Raw genomic sequence first — 18,244 nt, forward strand, 5'->3', positions numbered from 1 at the left:
TCTTCTCTCTGAGTGCTGACAAGACTTTCCTTGGGTTTATCTCATTTGGGTTTACTGTGTGAACCTGTATTTTAACAGCATCTGGGACACTGTTTCTTACTCTTCATCTCCTCAAACTGTGGGATACTTTCAAGTACCACAGCAACCCTGAGGCTCTGCTCACTTTGGAGGGCAGTGGGCAGTGACTGCTCATGCAGATGTTACTCATGGTGGAATGTGGTTCTAATGGCAATTTAATTTCCCGAGTACCTGTGATCTTTCTAAAGTCAGCCTCGGTGTGTCTGGTGTGCTGAAGTTCTGCAATTTCCTCCTGGTACTACCTGAGGGGCTAGCAGGATGTTTCTTAGGTTCAGAGTCACGATGGCTCTGGATGGAAGAAGAAAGTCTTGTACAGGCAGGATGGAGGGATGGGCAATGCTTGGTTTGCCGGCACCTCTGCTCTCTTCATATCTCTTGATGGGGTAGTGGATTCTCAGGTCTGCCGGGGGGAAGAAATTACTTTTGAGTCCATAAACTTCATTAAATTCAATGCCCCCAACTGTGGGGTACAGAAAATTTTTGTAGGGCTGGGACTTTGTGACAATGTCTTTATTTCTGGCTCCCTTTCCCCAGGCATTGGAGCATTACAGTGTAGGAAGGAGTCTCATGCTTATGAGCCTTTCTGTCAGGAGGGTGTTCAAAGCCAGGTCCTCTTTTCCAGTGCTGGAGGAGGGAGTGGTGGGGGTGGAGGAGGAGGAGGAGGAGGTAGAAGAGAGGGAAGAGGATGATGAGGAGAAGGATGAGGAGGAAGAGGAGGATGAGGAGGAGAAGGAATAGAAGAAGGATGATGAGGAAAAGGAGGAGGAGGAGGAGGAAGAAGAGGTGGAGGAAGAGGAGGAGGAGATGATGCTGTTGATTCAGATACAAGGAAGGAAGACACTTTCTTTGCATGCTTGTTGGTTTATCCTCAGTGGGGCTTTCTTTCTGATGTTGTTGGCTCACTTGCTGTCCATCAACGGGACTTTTGTCCAGCTCTAGGAGAGCTGAGCCTACTTGAGATAACTTCTTTTGTTCCAGAGCTCTGTTGTGTGTTAGGAGACACTAGTCCTGCCCACCATCATTACTGAATGGGAGCTGTACGATGCCTGCTGACCATGAAGCTTATTCATTCCTGCTCCCTTCCCTTTTACACCTATGAGATTCCGCGGGTTGCCTTTTGCACTGTTTCCAGGATTTATAGTTGTATTCAGAAGGAGTGGGAGAAAGGAGGAACTGAAAGAAAGGAATCTGCCATCTTGTCTAGACTACCAGTCTGTCAGGTTAAAAGTCTATGAAATGCATCATAAAACATCATCAACTTGTAAATATTTTTCTTTAGGAATTTCAAGCATAATGACTGTGATGTTTAAGTTAAGTATATTTCTCCATGTGCTTCTTGTACGTGTGTGTATGTGTGTTTAGAGGCCATAAGTTGATATTGGATATCTTCTTTTGTAAGTCTGTACACTTGTTTTTAAGTCATGGCCTGCTACTGAAGCTGAGCTCACAGTTGGCTAGTCCGGCAGGCTAGCAAGCTTCCAGAATCTATCTTCATCTAAGTCTTTGATGGCTGAAATTACAGTCGTCTGTTGGGGTACCAGGCTTTTATGTAGCTGCTGGGAATCTGAACTTTTCCCCTGGTCCTGCTTCTCAGCCCTCTTGTAAATGTATCTATTGTTACAAATAACAATTCATACATGTGTTATTCTTACTTGGTATAAAGTACCTATTTTATTTAGCTATTTATTTCCAGTATGTATTCTAGCCATATAGATTACGTGCTCCACAAATCATTATTAAATAATTAAATTATAGTGTATATATATTTGTCTTGTCCATGAATTATGGGATACCACTTAAAAGTATTTTATTAGCTTTCTGTTCCCATTTTATTTTTGAGGTTTGGATATTTCAGAATGACTTACAGTTGAAAGTATTTTTAGTAAGTACTATTTAGTTATCCTGTGAGATTTATAAAATAATAATAATAATTTGTAAAAAGCCTCAGTAGTCAGTAATCACCTTCTCACCAATGATAATACATTTGTCTGAGATTAATATCATTACTTTTCGATGCACTAGAATAAGACTAATCTCTGTTATAGAGCCCACAGCTGGCATGATGAGCTGCAACAAGAAAAAGTAATTACTATTTTTTGATATCCAGAAAATGCAAATTATATTTTGTCTCCAATGTACAGAAGAAAGAGGGATTTTGCTTATAAATGACTAAATTCAATGTCTACAAAGTTGGATTTTTTTCTTATATTTCTGGTGAGAGTTTTTGTGGCTTATGCTGACATAAACATAATATACCTATAATTCTGAAATTTCATTATATTTATGAATGTTTACATAAATATTTAGAGAAGTGTTAGATTTATATAATTTAGGAATAGGAAAATTTGCTATGGTTATTGTGAATTTTGCTAGCTGAGGCTGTAGAGACAGTTTATTATCTCTCAGCCCAAGCACAAAAAGGAGAAGCACGAGAAGAGTGGCCGACAGAAACCCCAGGCCTGGACACTGCACACAATGGATTCTAGTCGTCTGTTTCATTGTGAACACGGAAGAGTGACATACTGTGTACTTCAAAAAGCCAGAGGAAAATCTCATCAACATCTACACTACAGAAATGATAGATGTTAGAGGTGATATACTTTTATAGCTTGATGTAACCATTGCTTTTTACACATGCATGAAAATATCACATTACCATGCTATGTTCAGTCTTTTTGTGATACTTAAAAGTAATAAAGGCAAAATAAAGTCTTAATTTATTCAGTTTCACTTTCTTCATGAATAATGTGTGAGTTACCATTGTCTTAAATATGATCATTCTTTTTTTCTTACAACTTTATTTAAGAAAAAGAGGGATTTTTAAAGGCATTTTGGCATAACATTATATGAATATTTTTGTCAGTACTTAATTCTTTTAGAGGTTTGATAGCATGCATTGAAATCCTACTAGTTACAATAAGCATGAAGTAGATGTAGGACAGAATGTAACATGGAAACAGATTTCTGCTTGAGTATAGATTAAGCATAATGATCTGTGATTACCAAAAATTGCCACAAGGCTATATTCTTAGCTCTTGGATTATTAATGATTTAAGGTCCAAGTGTACCACACTCTGAGAGGGTGCTATACACTGATGTTTTTTTCTTAAGAAGGACTGAGGCTTTCACTTTTTGGCCTTTGTTTTTCTTGAGCTTCATATAGCCTGTGAGTTGTTTTTGGGGTGTTCAGAGCTTTCTGGAGTTAGTATCCAATTATCAGTGACTGCATATTATGTCTGTTCCTTTGTGACTGGGTTACCTCACTCAGGATGATATTCTCTAGAAACAACCATTTTCATAGGAATTTCATAAAGTCATTGTTTCTGATAGCTGAGTAGTACTCCATTGTGTAAATATACCACAATTTTTTATCCATTCATCTACTGAAGGACATCTGGGTTCTTTCCAGCTTCTGGCTATTATAAATAGGCCTGCTATGAACATTGTAGTGCACAACATGATCATAAACATTGATAATCAATAAATATTATACCCACAATACATATACATATATATAATTGTTTACATTGCTTGATTCACAATAATTTTTATCATTTAAAGTATCACTTTTGGCAATGTTAGTGTAAATTTAATGTTATAAATGAGCTTTCCTTAGTAATTAATTTCAACTTCTTAGAAAATTAGATTGTAGATTGATATAAAAGTTTTAATAATTAAAACATTTTTATAATTTTAATTCATATTACACATGTAAATGCTTTCTGTTCTCTACAAGTCTAATTAGATTAAAAAATCAGTTTTACTACATTAATACTGTTATTATCATAATTTTTGATTTTTCCTTTATTTTGTAATCAGTTAAGAGAAGTGTAGTTCCTTAATAGATAATCTGGTATACTATGAAAGATTTTAAACATGGTGTTTAATATTTATTGACCACATGACCTTGAGCAAGCAAGTTTAGTCTTACCATAGATTCAGTTTTCTCATTTGTTGTCCATTTACAAGATGGCTTGGGGGTGATGCCAGACAGATAAGCTCATAATCACTGCTCAATGAATAATAGATGCTTAGACCATTGTCATCACAATCTATTCGGTGATCTATTGGTGCTGATTATGGTCATGTGTTCCACCTTGATACAATTACTAAAGAGTATGTGACCTTGTCCTGGCCTGGGTGACTCAGACATTATGATAGAAATGAGTCATAAATAGGCTTCTTTAACATTTGGATAAGCTGATCATATCACAAGCCCAATTTACTAGAAGAGGTTAGCTCAGCACTGTGTGATGTATTGTGCTGGGTGAGGGAGGTGGGGTAAGGAGCTAGTTCCGTTCCTTCACCACCTAGCACATTTTATTTATACAGTAAGAGTTGGAAAAACTGGAAAATGAATATGGCTTTAAAATGATGTGCTTAGATTGGGAAAAGTAAAACAAGATCTATTGAATTTAGCGTAAGTAAGAAGACACCCAGGGAGTGTCTTCACAGACTAGTGTAGTTAATAATAAAAAGAAACAGAAATCCAAATTATCTGTCTTCTCTTCTAGTCCATACTCTGCCATTTCTGAGTTAGAAATTCACACCACATTTATCTTGTTTATAGCTGAAAACTCTACTGATGTCTTTGTATTTAAATCAAAAGCAGCCAAATGAACTCAAAACCTCATTCACATGACTAAACACTGTAGTTCAGGTTATTTATGGATGGTCAAAAGCTAATACTGATGTTCCAGGCACTCCTAGACATATAGTATTCCTGACAAATTTTGATTTGTTATAGCACATATTTCAATAATTTTAGTTTAATAATTCATCAAACATTTAAACTTGAAAAGTACATATACCCTGTGACTCATAAACATTTTGAAGGATTTATTTATAAAAGTATCAATATCAGTTTGTAGACACACAGATACAAGTATGTTGATGAATGCACTGTATTTAGTAATGGGAAAAATACTGGAAACCATTGAGGTAGCCATGTAAGAGGAGTGGTTTTATGCTGACAGTATTTTGCACCAAGGTCTCACTCTTTAAACCTGGTTGGCCTTGAGAATTTCATAGGTAGACTTGATGGTCCTCCAGTTTCCAGAGATCCACCTGCCTCTGCCTCTTAATTGGTAGGTTTAATGGTGTACTACCATACCTCTAATCTTATACAAACACTGAAACAAGTTGATATATGCTGTTTTCTTAGAGCCATAAAATATTCATACATAAAAAGATGTTGCACAGCAATTTTATCTTGTAAGAATACTTCCCTTACATGCACAAGTTGGGCTTCTATAATCTATCTTCTTTTTCGTATGTTATTTGTGGAAGAATATAGTTATTCCACTAACATGCTTCAATCTAGTTATATGTCTCTCAATGTATTTGTATATATTTGAATTAGTAAAATAATTTCCTGTATTTCTCACAAATAGAAACATAGGGACAGGATGAAGCCTCATATAATTTAAGGTAGGAGTGTCTGAATGGATGATATTGACTGGCTGCCTATAGTGCCCCCTCCGTATAAGCTATATACGATCTGTTAACGTCCCAAGAAAATTCACATCAAACAAATTAAGATAACTTAGAAAGGAGGCTTGTTTACATAGAAGTTAGGTCTAAGATTTGGGGCCAGATGTTGATGAGGAATTTAAGGAATTGGTCAAGAACCAGATAGTTACTAACAGTATGGCTGTTTCCACTCTAGGCCAAACAGCAGAGAGAATGTGCAGGTTACCAGAACCTAAGAGAAAGAAAGTCTTGTAAATTGTTTATTTATTTATTGTTTATACAGAAAATTGGACATAATCCTACCTGAAAACCCACTTATTCCACTTCTGGGCATATACCCCAGAGACACTCCAATATACAACAAAGATACATGCACCACAATGTTCATAGCAGCTCTATTTATAATAGCCAGAAGCTGGAAAGAACCCAGATGTCCTTTAGTAGATGAATGGATACAAAAATTGTGGTGTATTTACACAATGGAGTACTACTCAGCTATCAGAAACAATGACTTTATGAAATTCCTATGAAAATGGATATATCTAGAGAATATCATCCTGAGTGAGATAACCCAGTCATAAAGAACAGACATAATAGGCAGTCACTGATAATTGGATACTAGCCCCAGAAAGCTCTGAACACCCCAGAAACAACTCACAGGCTATATTAAGCTCAAGAAAAACAAAGGCCAAAAAGTGAAAGCCTCAGTCCTTCTTAGGAAAAAAAAATAAGTGTATAACACCCTCTCAGAGTTTGGTACACTTGGACCTTAAATCATTAATAATCCAAGAGCTAAGAATATAGTTTTTTGGCAATTTTTGGTATTCAAAAATCATTATGTTTAATCTATACACACCAAGAAAACTCTGTTTCCATGTTACGTTCTGTACATGAATCTTTTTAAAACAAAGTCTTGTAAACTGAGGCACTGTGGTTAGTAACCTTTGCTCAGTAGGCATGTTGCTCTCAGAGTGAACCCTCAGAAAGTGAGCTGGGGCAGCAAAATCTGAAAACCCATTCTTACCTCAGGCATCCTCTCACGTCTGGGGCAGAGGTGGGGGAGGGGCTTGGCAAAATCTAGCAAAGAACCAGAGTAAGAGAACAGACACAGAGAATGGACTTTGCAAGGTGTGAGCAGGCACAAAATAGTACCTGTCTTCTTAAATGACGTCGGCATAAGCTGAAAGAGAGTACACGTTAAAATGTGAAGAACACGGGCATCCATTCTTCTTATGCACTTCTAGAACCGAATCTTTCATGAATCTTGGTCCAAAGGTAGACCTGGAAAAAAGGATTTGAAAAAGACCGGTACCTGGCTCTACTCTCTGTAGAAGTACTTTCTAATCCTATTCCCAGTGACGACACAGAATAGGTTAAGTCAGTATGGCTAGGGAAATGGAGTTCTCCAAAATGGAATGCTCATTCCATGGCAAGGCATTCGGCTAGGTCTGGATGCTGTTAATGGTCAGGGTGCAGGGCAGTGCAAGTCACAGCCTTAGAGCAGTACTTTTCTCAGCCACTGAGATCAGCACCCTCCCTCTCCGCAGTGTGATTATCACTCTATCAAATAACGGAGGCGTAACCAGAGACTCTAAGAGATTAATTGGACTTCAGGCTGCTTGCTCAATGTGAACCACAGACTCTAAGTTGGGACTGAGATCTAGGTTCCATCTGAGCACAGTTGTACTGGAGCCTTCTCATTCCCCACTCCCATCCCGTCATCTTCTGTTTATGACATTACACATCTAGTAAATATTTATCTAGTAACACTAGGTGTCTGAATCACACGTGGTTTGCTGATTCTGACAAATGCGACCCCTGCCTTCACAGATTTTTCAGCTTCATGATTGTGAAGGGTCGTCTCCCAGTCTCAGAACCTCCTTGAGGTAGTTGTTCCGTCTTGGTCTGCTCATCCATTTACCATGACTGCGAATTATCATTTTGGCTCATTTACTTTGATATTAAACTACGATATAAAATCAGTCCTTCAAAATAACTTTTATTGTAGAGAGAAACAAAGGGTACGTAGTATTATAAGGAAGATAAAATAAGAAGCAGGGACTGTTTTGCTTAATTTCTTTTACTTATTTACTTTGCATCTCACTCCCTGCCCCCTCCTGGTCACCTCCTCTCACACAAACCTTCCCCAATCCTCCTCTGCTTCTTCTTTGTATGGGTGGGCTTCCCTTGACTATCCCCCAACCCTAGCATTCAAGTCTCTGCAAGGCTAGGCACTTCCTTTCCCACTGAGGCCAGACAAGGCAGCTCGTCTCTGAGAACATATCCCGTGTATAGGTACAGCTTTGGGACAGCCTCTGCTCCAGTTGTTGGGGATCCACATGGGGATCAGCAGCACATCTGCTGCACATGTGCAGGGAGGCCTAGGTCCAGCCTGTTTATGTTCTTTGGTGGTTTAGACTCTGAGAGCACTAAGGGTACAGGTTAGTTGATTCTGTTGGTCTTTCTGTGGAGTTCCTATCTCTTTCAGGGCCCACAATCTTCCTCTTATTCTTCCATATTGGCTGGTTTTATTGAAACAAATTAGCCACCCCCCCCCAATGTACATATTTAAGTGTATATGGTCAAGCTTACATTTAATTAGCTACAAGTATATCATATGCTCTCAGATAAAAACATCTTTTAGTTTTCAAATGAAAATTGGTTTATCATAGAAACCTTTCTTGTCAAAAAAAAAAGTTAAAACCACTGTTCAACTCTTGCATTACTACAGCCATAATACATTTAAACTTATACCTCCCCTCCTTGTTTAGAGATACTGTCCATCCGTTGTTTGGAAAACCCAAGATTGAGCTACTTACGTAATCCCAGTTTTGTAACAGAGCCAGTCTTATCATTAGAGAAATTACAATTGATCCAGAGCATGCTGTCAAGAGGATGAGACTGTCACAGAATGAGGATGGTACCCTGGCTGATTTTGTGTCAGCCACCTTCATTATGGGATGTTAGGAGTTGCTTGCCAATGCGTTTGTTCCCTTCGTCAGTGATCTTCAGTACATTAGAATTCAGCCGGCTTTGTTCATGCTACTTGTATAGCTACTTTTAAACTTGGGGTACACACACACCTGTACACAGATGCTTGCACACATGTAGTAGTGAGAAGATGGTACCATTAAGTATTCAAATTGATTTTACTGTTTGTTTTCCTGTCTGACTGGTTCTAGACAAGTGTCTCAGTAATCCTTGGTCATCTTGAATGCGTTTCTTTTCTTTTCCTTTCTTTTCTTATTCTTTTCTTTCTCTCCTCTACTCTCCTCTTCCTTCCTTCCTTCCTTCCTTCCTTCCTTCCTCCCTCCCTTCCTTCCTTCCTTCCTTTCCTCCTCCTGCTCCTCCTCCTCTTTCACCTTTTTCTAAAAGAAGGGGTTGGGTCAATTAAGCATTCTCTAAGGTTGCTGACCTGAGCACCCAGTGTCAGCCTATAAGGAAAGCTAATAAAACAGGCAGCTGTATCTCCTTCTGTGTACTTCAGTCGGATGATTTTGTTCTGTATTACTACATTTTGTTAATAATTCCAAGCAACTCTTGTAATTCTTGGTGCCTCTGCACATCTTTATCAGCACTGGGGGCTTTTATGTTTGTATTTTGGGCTTTATGGTAAGTTCCAGCATCTTCAAGCCATACAGACTCTGGAATAATCAATGACTCCCTTGACTTTTGCAGTAAGAATAAAATGTAAAGTATTCATCATGTGTTTCTACCTGCTTTTTACATGTGAAGCACTTAAGCCTGTTCTTAATTTTCTTTTTGTCAGCTTCAAAGCAGGACATTATATTGTTGGCTCTGTCTTCTGTCTCTCCGTAGACTTTGTTTGGAAGGTGTAAATCTAGTGATGTGTAACCTGAGGGCTTTTGCCAAACTGATCCTACACTTGTCTGTGTGGTTTGTATTTCCACAGGTGCCAGTGGAGTTGGTCACTCCTGCTATGAAGCCATGTGTTCTAAAGTCAGGCACGTGCTTTTGGTTTCATTTTATGTTTTCAGCACTTCCTATTCTGAACTTCAAAGCACAGGAAATAAAATGCGTGTCATTATAAAGGATGACATTTCTTTTATAATAGCATGTTTTGAATGAAATTGTTATTCTAAGTAGAGCTCCTGGGAATGTTGTTGCCAACAATAATTTTGACATCTCATGTGCTCCATTGTAACAAGAAATAAGAATAAATAAACAGAGCTAGGTGGTCAGAATTCTGTTCAGATGAAAACAAGTATAATTTCCTGTGTAATATGATGAAAAGCAAACAAAAGCCCTGTGCAAACACTTCTGTTGAATGTTTAAAGACTGGTCTCCCAGACTCTTGCTTGTTTGACAAGACAGTTTAGGGTGAGATAGAAATGAAGCAAGAAAACAAATAATTACTGTGGGATAAAAGATTTGATTCTTTCAGACTCATGAACTGTAACAAACATTCAAATGGTTTGAAAAAAAAATGCCGCAGGGTGTGGAGAGATGGCTCAGTGGCTAAGACCTCAAGCTGCTGCTCTCAGTTCCCAGCGCTCAAATGGCAGTTAACAACTGTTTGTGTCCCAAGCCCTAGAGAATCTGACACTCTCTTCTGGCTTCTGTGGGCGTCAGGCACACATACGATACACAGACACATGTGCAAGCAATATACCCATACACATAAGTAACTAAGTGAACAAATAAAAATTTAAGAAAGAACACTGGGGAGATGGTTCAGTGGATAGAGATGCCTTCAGTTGAGTCTGACTACTACCCTGATTTGATTTCAGGGACTCAGATAATAGGAGAAGAGAACCAGAGACCCCCAAACTGTCCACTGACCAACACAAGTATGTGTCTGTGCCCTGCCCCGGCTCTAAATAATAGCAAGATATGTAGAGTAAATATATTTACTCTAAAGAACTAATGTGGATGGTTGGATAAAATTATTAGACAGTGTTTTATTGTGCAAAGCAATCAAGACTGAGTAGCTGAAGATGCTACTGTGGTATTACTGTTGCTGCCTTTCCTCTCCCCGGCCAAACCCTTAAATCATGCATTGGACACTCTACGCTGGGTGTCAATTTTCTCCAGAATCTTTCTCAAATGAGAAAGATTACAGATACAATTTTTTATTAGAGAATCAGAAGAATTTGAATCCCGTTCTGTGTTCCTGGGTGACTCTGTTTTCTGGCAAAAGAATATGTGACAATGGCGGCCTGCTCACATGCATCAGTTGCTTAGTAACTGATGGAGAGCTAACATCTAGGTGGCTTGGCTTTCCAGCCCGTGTCCTGCAAGTCTGATTATAAACTTTTCTATTTTAATTTCTTTGTTACTAATCTCTTCTAAAGGAGAAATACATACCATGCACTATTTAGGAAAATTTCTTAAAAGGAAGAAAGTTGTTTTATTTTAAACTAAAGCTGTGCATTATTGGAAATTACCATATTCTTTTGATATTTAGGATGATTAGCCCAAGACAGGACTGCTTACAATGTACTACTGAAGATTTTGGTTTCTTACACTGTGTGAATATTTACACATGTAAAAAACTTGGTAGGCTTAATTAGAAATTTAAATCTGGGTTTAAAATGAACAGGAAATATCCACAAACATTAAATTTGATCCTTTGTACAGTGTGTGTGTGTGTTTTGTTTTGTTTTTTGTTTTTTTGCACAGGTTAGTTTTGTGTCATTTTGATACAACCTAGGGTCTTCTGGGAAGAGGGAACCTTAGTTGAGAAAATGCCTTCATCCAACTGGCCCGTGGGATAATTGGTGAGTGATGGCCCAGATCAATGTGGATGATGTCACCAATGGCAAATATGTAGGAAAGCAAGCTTAGCAAACCCTGTAGAGTAAGTCCTCCAAGGTGTCTGCTTCCTGCCTCCAGGTTCCTGCTTTGAGCCCCTGCTTTGACTTCTCACAGTGATATGACTACTGGGCCATATGAACCAAATAACCAATTTTTTTTGGAGAAAATAGTAAAAACAGGGATCTTTCCAGTTGCAACGGTTCCTGTGAGCTGTGTACTCATCCATTCTTTGAAATAACCTCTGTAGCTTTAGTTTTGCTCCCCATCCTTGTAATAAATTAGACATTTTAGAGCGTTTGAAATGTGCTGGCTACTGAGCACATGCAGAGAGGAGTTCCTACATCTTACTATAGAAACACTGAGGTCATGTTTGTATTATTTTTATCCTGCCTCCTGTCCCCACACCATGACGCTCTAGGAGTAGCCCATAAGAGGCCCATCAGTCATCCTGGCAAAACATGTTGATGGGTCTAGAAATACATTTCATATGTTTTGAATTATAAATACTTCAAATAAACTTTAAGAGCTCTGTAATAGGCCTTAATTTTATAGAGTAAGTCAAGCCAAAGATTGGTTCTTCTAGATTTTAGCAAATAAGTTCATTTTTATATGAAACAAGAATTAACTAAACCTGTCAATTATCTCACAGTTTGAAATATGCATTTAGAAATTATTTGGTATAGAAGTAACTACTAAGTTCAGATCTTATTTTCAAGGAGTTCCTTATTTAATTGGGATATGTATTAATTTATTAGAAACAATTAAGAAGAAATTAAATAACCTTAACCCACAAAAAAACCACTTTCATTTTCTTAAAATGGAAGAAATACTAACTTGTCTGCCTAGTGAGTGTTGGATAGCAACTGAAATGTTTTGTGGAGGCAAGGTCCTATTTGAAGTCACAATAAAAATTCACTTTGCATACTTTTGGCAATTTTACTGAAGAAAATGACTTCTGTATCAGTGTTACAGACAGGATCCTCTAGACCGGTAGATACATTGCCATGAAACGACTTGATGGTTGGCAAGGTTGAGGAGTCTAAGTCCTACACTTATTCCTGTTCACCTACCGCACAAACGCCCGATGAAACCGATGGGCTCCGGGTGGGGCTCCGTACAACTTCCACCTTTAGTGATGAATGATAGATAAAAACAGAATGATGCTTTCCGGGAAGAGCTGTTGCTTATTTTTGTTTTTATTTATTGTTGGAAATACATTTCCCCTTATGAATGAAAATCCGAAAGTTGGAAGACAGCAGATAGAACGTCAGGGGCCCAGAAAGCCCACAGACAGGAAAGTCATTCTCGGTTCAACAGGGCGGGTGGGGAAGTAGGTGTGCGAAGCGCCATGTGGTTTTATAAATGCAGTAAGACTTGAGGAACTGGCTGGGGTAGCAAAGAGATATGGGTTGGCTGGGTAATTCATCCTCCATGGAAGAGGAGACAAAGATTATCATCACTGTGCTCAGGCTCCTGCAGCAAATTGACCTTCCAAGGTCTGGACCTGGGGTGAGATGTTAAGCTGCAGTCTGTGTTTGTGTAAGGCCACATCTTTTCAGTGTGACACCCAAGGATGCGAGTGGGAGGGTGACATCAGAACAGAGTTCAGCTTCTCATTCTTCAGTGGCAAATCTATTCTGCCTGTGTTTTTGAGAAAGCATGGAGGGGAGAGAGAGCCACAATTAGATAGCTCTATACATGGAAGGTCACATGAGACAGAGTTTGATGGTCTGATGTTGGCATAATAAAAGGGTTTCCAAGGCATTTGCTCTCCGTGCATTTTTACGATGCTTTCTTTAGTGTTGGAGTAATTAGTAAGCCATCACACATTTAGTCTAATTGAACTACAAATATGGGCACATGTCCTTCACATGATCTATTATTTATTGATTGAATTATTAATACTAATGACTAATAACATTTGCTCCTCTTAGGTTATGGAAATGCATGATTTATGGAGTGCACACAAAAATTCAAGCAAAAGACTCCTGTTTCCTAACCAGTTTATTTAATCTTTTACTAACTCAGTTTTCTCCACACAAGAAAGGGAGGAAGCCTTTGGTTAGCACCTGGTTTCATAATACTTCTGAAAAATGTTTTTATAACATGCAAAAACAGTGCCAGTAATGTACAAGTGTAGTGACTAAAGTTCAGTGCACTATACTGATGTGTTGAGAGTGAGCCCAGGATTAAATGTAAGAGCTGTCTCTGTAGCCCACGCAGTGTATGTTGAATCCTAACTTAAGGTTATGTTTTCGTATTCATAAGTATAATATTGTTTAGTATTGTACCCAGTTGTCTGCAATGCAACCTTCATAAAAGTTTACTTCTTAAGTGCAGCTCCAGGGGATCTTTATTTAATTTTGTTATTTGACTATTTCTTATATGTGTCCAAGGCATTCTGACTCCTCTCTGTGAACCTCTCATATTTCCGTCCATCTTTAACCTCCTTTCCTCATCCCTCTCAGATTCCTTATTGGATTCATGACTTCCGTTTTGACGTGCGATCCATTTATTTTAATCTGGGCCATCTGTGTTATCACTGGATAGAACTCTCCGCCATAGTCCTGAAGTGACCAGTGGGCTCACAATAGAAGACAACGACTCTTTGTCTACCTGTGTCCATAATGATTGCTTCATTAATAAAGGATGGAGCACCTTCTGCCTCTCTTCTAGCCACGCCTTGCTGTGGGTTCATTTTTTGTGCAAACCTAAATCACACACCTGCAGCAGTGGGGTCATGTGTCTCATGCAGTCTGTGTCTCATGCAGAAGATATTTTTCAACCTCCCTCCTCCTTCTTTTGGCTCCCACACTCTTTCTTTCCCCTTTCTCACAGTATTTCCTTAGCCTTAGGGTGGGTAATATGAATATCTTGTTTAAGATTAGTTCCATGAAACTTTCTTATATCTGTTTGCCTTCGAGGAATACATAGGCTGAATTTCTGAATAAATCGGTGAGAATTCACAAATCTCTGTTTAACATTTCTATCTCCCTCCCAAACAGAGTCTATATATAGAAATAAATCTGCTGCTCTAGTAAAAGTTTGACTTATTCTTATTACAGAAAAATGTCCTGAGATTGTTTTGTTTGATGGTGGCTAATTTAATTTAATTTATCATTATATTTTCTTGTTACATTGTCCTTTGAAATCATGAAATTGCTTAAGTAGTATTATTGTATCTACACTTCATAAAATGGAGAACTCAGATCAATTTAGATATAGTTGGAGGACAATAGGATTTCAATATGTACTTAATATTGTTACAAGGAAATGTATAAAAATAGCCATTTGAAGAGAAAGGGAGATAAAACAGGGAAACATTAATTTTCATACTATGGTATGATAGTGATAAAATCTTTTCTTGTATGAAAATACTGATTTTCTGTATATGTATTTGAATAAGATGTGTGATCATTATTAGTTTCTGTTTCAACTATTTTGATACATTGTGTTTCCTGTACATTTTAATATACATATTTTTTCTTTTCCTTGACAGCAAACGCCAGTCTTCTTGGAGGAGGTGGTGGTAAGTGCGGAATACGGCTTAAGTTCAAACACGTTTTCATTACATTTACTGGGAGATGATTGTCAAGCTCTGTGGCGCTACAGCGAGTTAACTGTACTATAGTTATCACCTATGAAACTAATGTTTCAGAAGGAGTTTATAGCATAAATGATGTTGGTTTAGAGAAGTATTCTTTTAGCTGGCTTAAAAATATGTTCACAACTGTTTTTCTTTTTCTTACTTTTGATGTAAGGGACACATCCAGGCTGTTGTGTGATGTGTAATCTGTTGATGTGAACACGTGCGTAGCCGGTGCAAATTTCTGCTAATATGAATGCCAAGATGGCAGTATTCTGTTGGCTCTACCTGCTTTTCTTTTTAACCATAATTACATGGTTTTGACCTTCATGACTTTGTACCCAGAGATCATAATATCCCATCTACTTCTTTGGAAAACTACAAGAGAGATTACTTTTGATGCTATACTTTCTGTGTGTTAGGTAAGAGAAGAAAGAGAAAGTTATCAAAGTGAAGCAGGAAGGAGAGATTCCCGTACTGCACTTTTTGAAAATGAGTTTATCAACTCTGGTTTTATCTTTAGGAACAAGAATGCTTTTGTAGCTGCAGAATGTATGATATACCAGGGAGAAAGAGTGAGGATGGACTGGCATATTCCCTCCCTCCCTCTTGCCCCAGCCTCTTTACAGAATGTCCTGGCCTTACTAGAAGATTCTAGTATAAATTTTATAAGGAAATTAAAAACATAATCATTGTTCACTTTGAATGAAACCCTGGAATTTGGAGTGATGAAAAGGGGCTTAAAGTGGAAAGTGCTGCCCGCACAGTGGCCTGTCGCTGCATGTCCTACAATCGGACGCCATGAGATTGTGGGATTGGAGTTGGATCTTGTGCAAACAGCATGAAAGAAAGAGCTACTACCTTCCAGAAGTGCTGTGATGACTTAGCAAGAATGTCTGCCAAGAGACAGAATAGTAGGGGATTAATAGGGGTTTATTTTGTCTTCAGCAAATTATTCTTAAAAATATTTTTGAGAATGAGAAACATTGAAGGTTTCTGTGACAAGCCTCTCAATCCTTTGTCCCACGGGGGGGGGGGGGAGGAATTAGAAACATTTAGATAATGATCCAAAGAAGAGAATCCTTGAAGATTGTGATGAGGATGCTAAAGTGTGGTCCTTCAGATGGGGGGTGGGGACTGGGGGCATGCAGGGTGGGAAAGGACTCAGTCATCTTTAAGGGGCTGGCCATTGGGAGTTTGACCATAAACTCCAATGAGTGAGTGTGATAGGCATGCATTTTATAAAATTACCAAGTAATTAATAAAAATATTATGTTGGGGAAAATCTACAGATTTTTTTATCATATATTTTATTGTATTTTCAGAACCTCCAAAGGGAAATTTTTTCCTTAGGGCCTAGAGTCTTGGTAATTCTTCCCTAGGAACAAAATATGAGGAAATCATTCTTAAGATAAATTGCTCATAGGAATAATTTTCTTGCAAGACAGGTTAGTATTTTAGAAGACCTGGCTAATATGGTTAAAGTGTAAAATTAAAATGGAGTTTACACGAACACATTTATCTACTTATGGCAACCAATTAGATGATTCATTTATTGCTTTTGCATTATTTCTAAATAGTTAGTCAACCAAATTTATTAGTTAAAATCACTTTAGCCACATATGATGAATACGAGTCCCAAGCAATTCCACTGTAAAGATTAGAAACACACTTGTGTCTCATGTGACTGTGCTGCAGGTAGACGGGAAAGTTGCCTGATAATCCATGATATTGTCACGCATCACATTCTCCCTTCTGTGTTCTTTCCTCTCAGCATGCAGTATCAAGAACTCTGGGTCCTTGAAGACTGCAGGTGATCTAGCCATCATAAGTAGAGTATAGAGAAGGATGAACAAGAAAGGCAAAAACTGAAATGTGGCTTCAAGGATGAATGAGTTTTCTTTTTCCTTTAAGCAACAGATTTCCATGAAATCTCACATTAAACTGAATTTGGTAAAATATTCATTCCATGCATTCTTCGTAGCATTTGCTATTAGGAAGCAATACGCTTGCCACAAAGCAATTATTCGGTTACTACAGAGGAAGAGGAATAAAGGGTGAGCGAGCTATGAGCTGCATGCATACATCTGCACAATGAATGCTTTTCTGTCCTTCAGTGGCTTTGCCTAAATGAATGTGTGAATAACTGGTCTGTGGAAAACAACTGGCTATAGTGGCCACTTTATATTTTGATGGCTCTTCTATCCTACTGGAGAAGGTACATTTAAGCAATAGTGTTGCATTTAGTTGTATACCTAGAGGAGAAACAGGCCCACTCAGTTTTCTGTTTCCCTAATGTATACATTTTCTTATCTTCTACACGATTGCCACGTACACCATGGTGTGCAATTTCTGAGCTGTAAATCTAGCAATTCAATAATATCATAGAGATGAATTACAAGTATTTAAGGAACTGTATTTTCTTCCCCTTTAAAACAGGCTATCAAGAGGTTTAAACTTATTTATGCACTTCTAGAACTGCGAAAATTACACTGAAATACAAACTTGATTTTTGGAAGGTTCTATTTAAAAACTGAACTTAAAGAACACTCTTAGCTTTCATTGTACTGAATTTTGACCTTCTGATTCTATGACCAATCTTTGGAATCCTCTCTTTGATATTTGCAAATCATCCAATCATCCAGCCTCTAATCATCCAATAAAGAACAGCTATTGCATGGATTTTCAGATTACCAGTGTTGAGTGAATACAAATCAGCTGCCTGTTTCAGGCTCTCTGATTCATTGTCCCTGATCTAAAGTATGTCTGTACACTGGAAAAATAACTTATAAGGATATTACCATTGTATGGTACCCTCGGATTATGCCCAGCTTTATGTCTTGTGTTTGAAGGTCAATCAGTCTTAGAAACAATTACAGTACATGCTCACTCATCTGTAGCATGAATGTCTTGAATGCGCAAAGTTCCATTTTGAAACATATAATAAAACATTCTTCATGGACAGCTTTAAATTTTATGGAAAAGCACAATTAATAGAAAGTTACAACTAGAATGAAAGAACTAATTTATTCAGTTCTATCCAGACCATTATATAATAGCCAAGAACAAACTTTATAACGTGGCTTTAGATAATGTCTATTCCATTTATGCATAATTACCATGAAGCAGAGCCCGATGATTGGACCAGTCTAGGGTATTGTTCATGGGCTTTTCTTCCATGTGAGTTTTTCAAAGCACCTGAAACATGGGCTATGGCCATTTAGAGTGATGGCTCCTCAAAGTGCAAATGAATGTTGTTTGTTTGCATCACGATTACTATTCTAATTATTACTGCATCTGTGATATAAAACTATATGAAACACGTGATCG

General features: G+C 37.9%; 1 protein-coding gene across 11 annotated transcripts in view; it reads left to right on the forward strand.

The window, feature by feature from the left end:
* MACROD2 (mono-ADP ribosylhydrolase 2) overlaps positions 1 to 18,244 on the forward strand; it is a gene marked incomplete at its 3' end in the record, with an annotated part of 1,819,824 nt that overhangs the window by 361,262 nt on the left and 1,440,318 nt on the right. For all 11 annotated transcript variants that reach the window (XM_080931763.1, XM_080931769.1, XM_080931766.1 and 8 more), the window contains exon 4: positions 14,828 to 14,857. In XM_080931763.1, the coding sequence (XP_080787889.1) occupies positions 14,828 to 14,857 (30 nt within the window). The remainder of the gene's footprint in view (positions 1 to 14,827; positions 14,858 to 18,244) is intronic.

This window comes from Micromys minutus (assembly GCF_963924665.1).
Source record: "Micromys minutus genome assembly, chromosome: 17".
Classification (NCBI taxonomy): domain Eukaryota; kingdom Metazoa; phylum Chordata; class Mammalia; order Rodentia; family Muridae; genus Micromys; species Micromys minutus.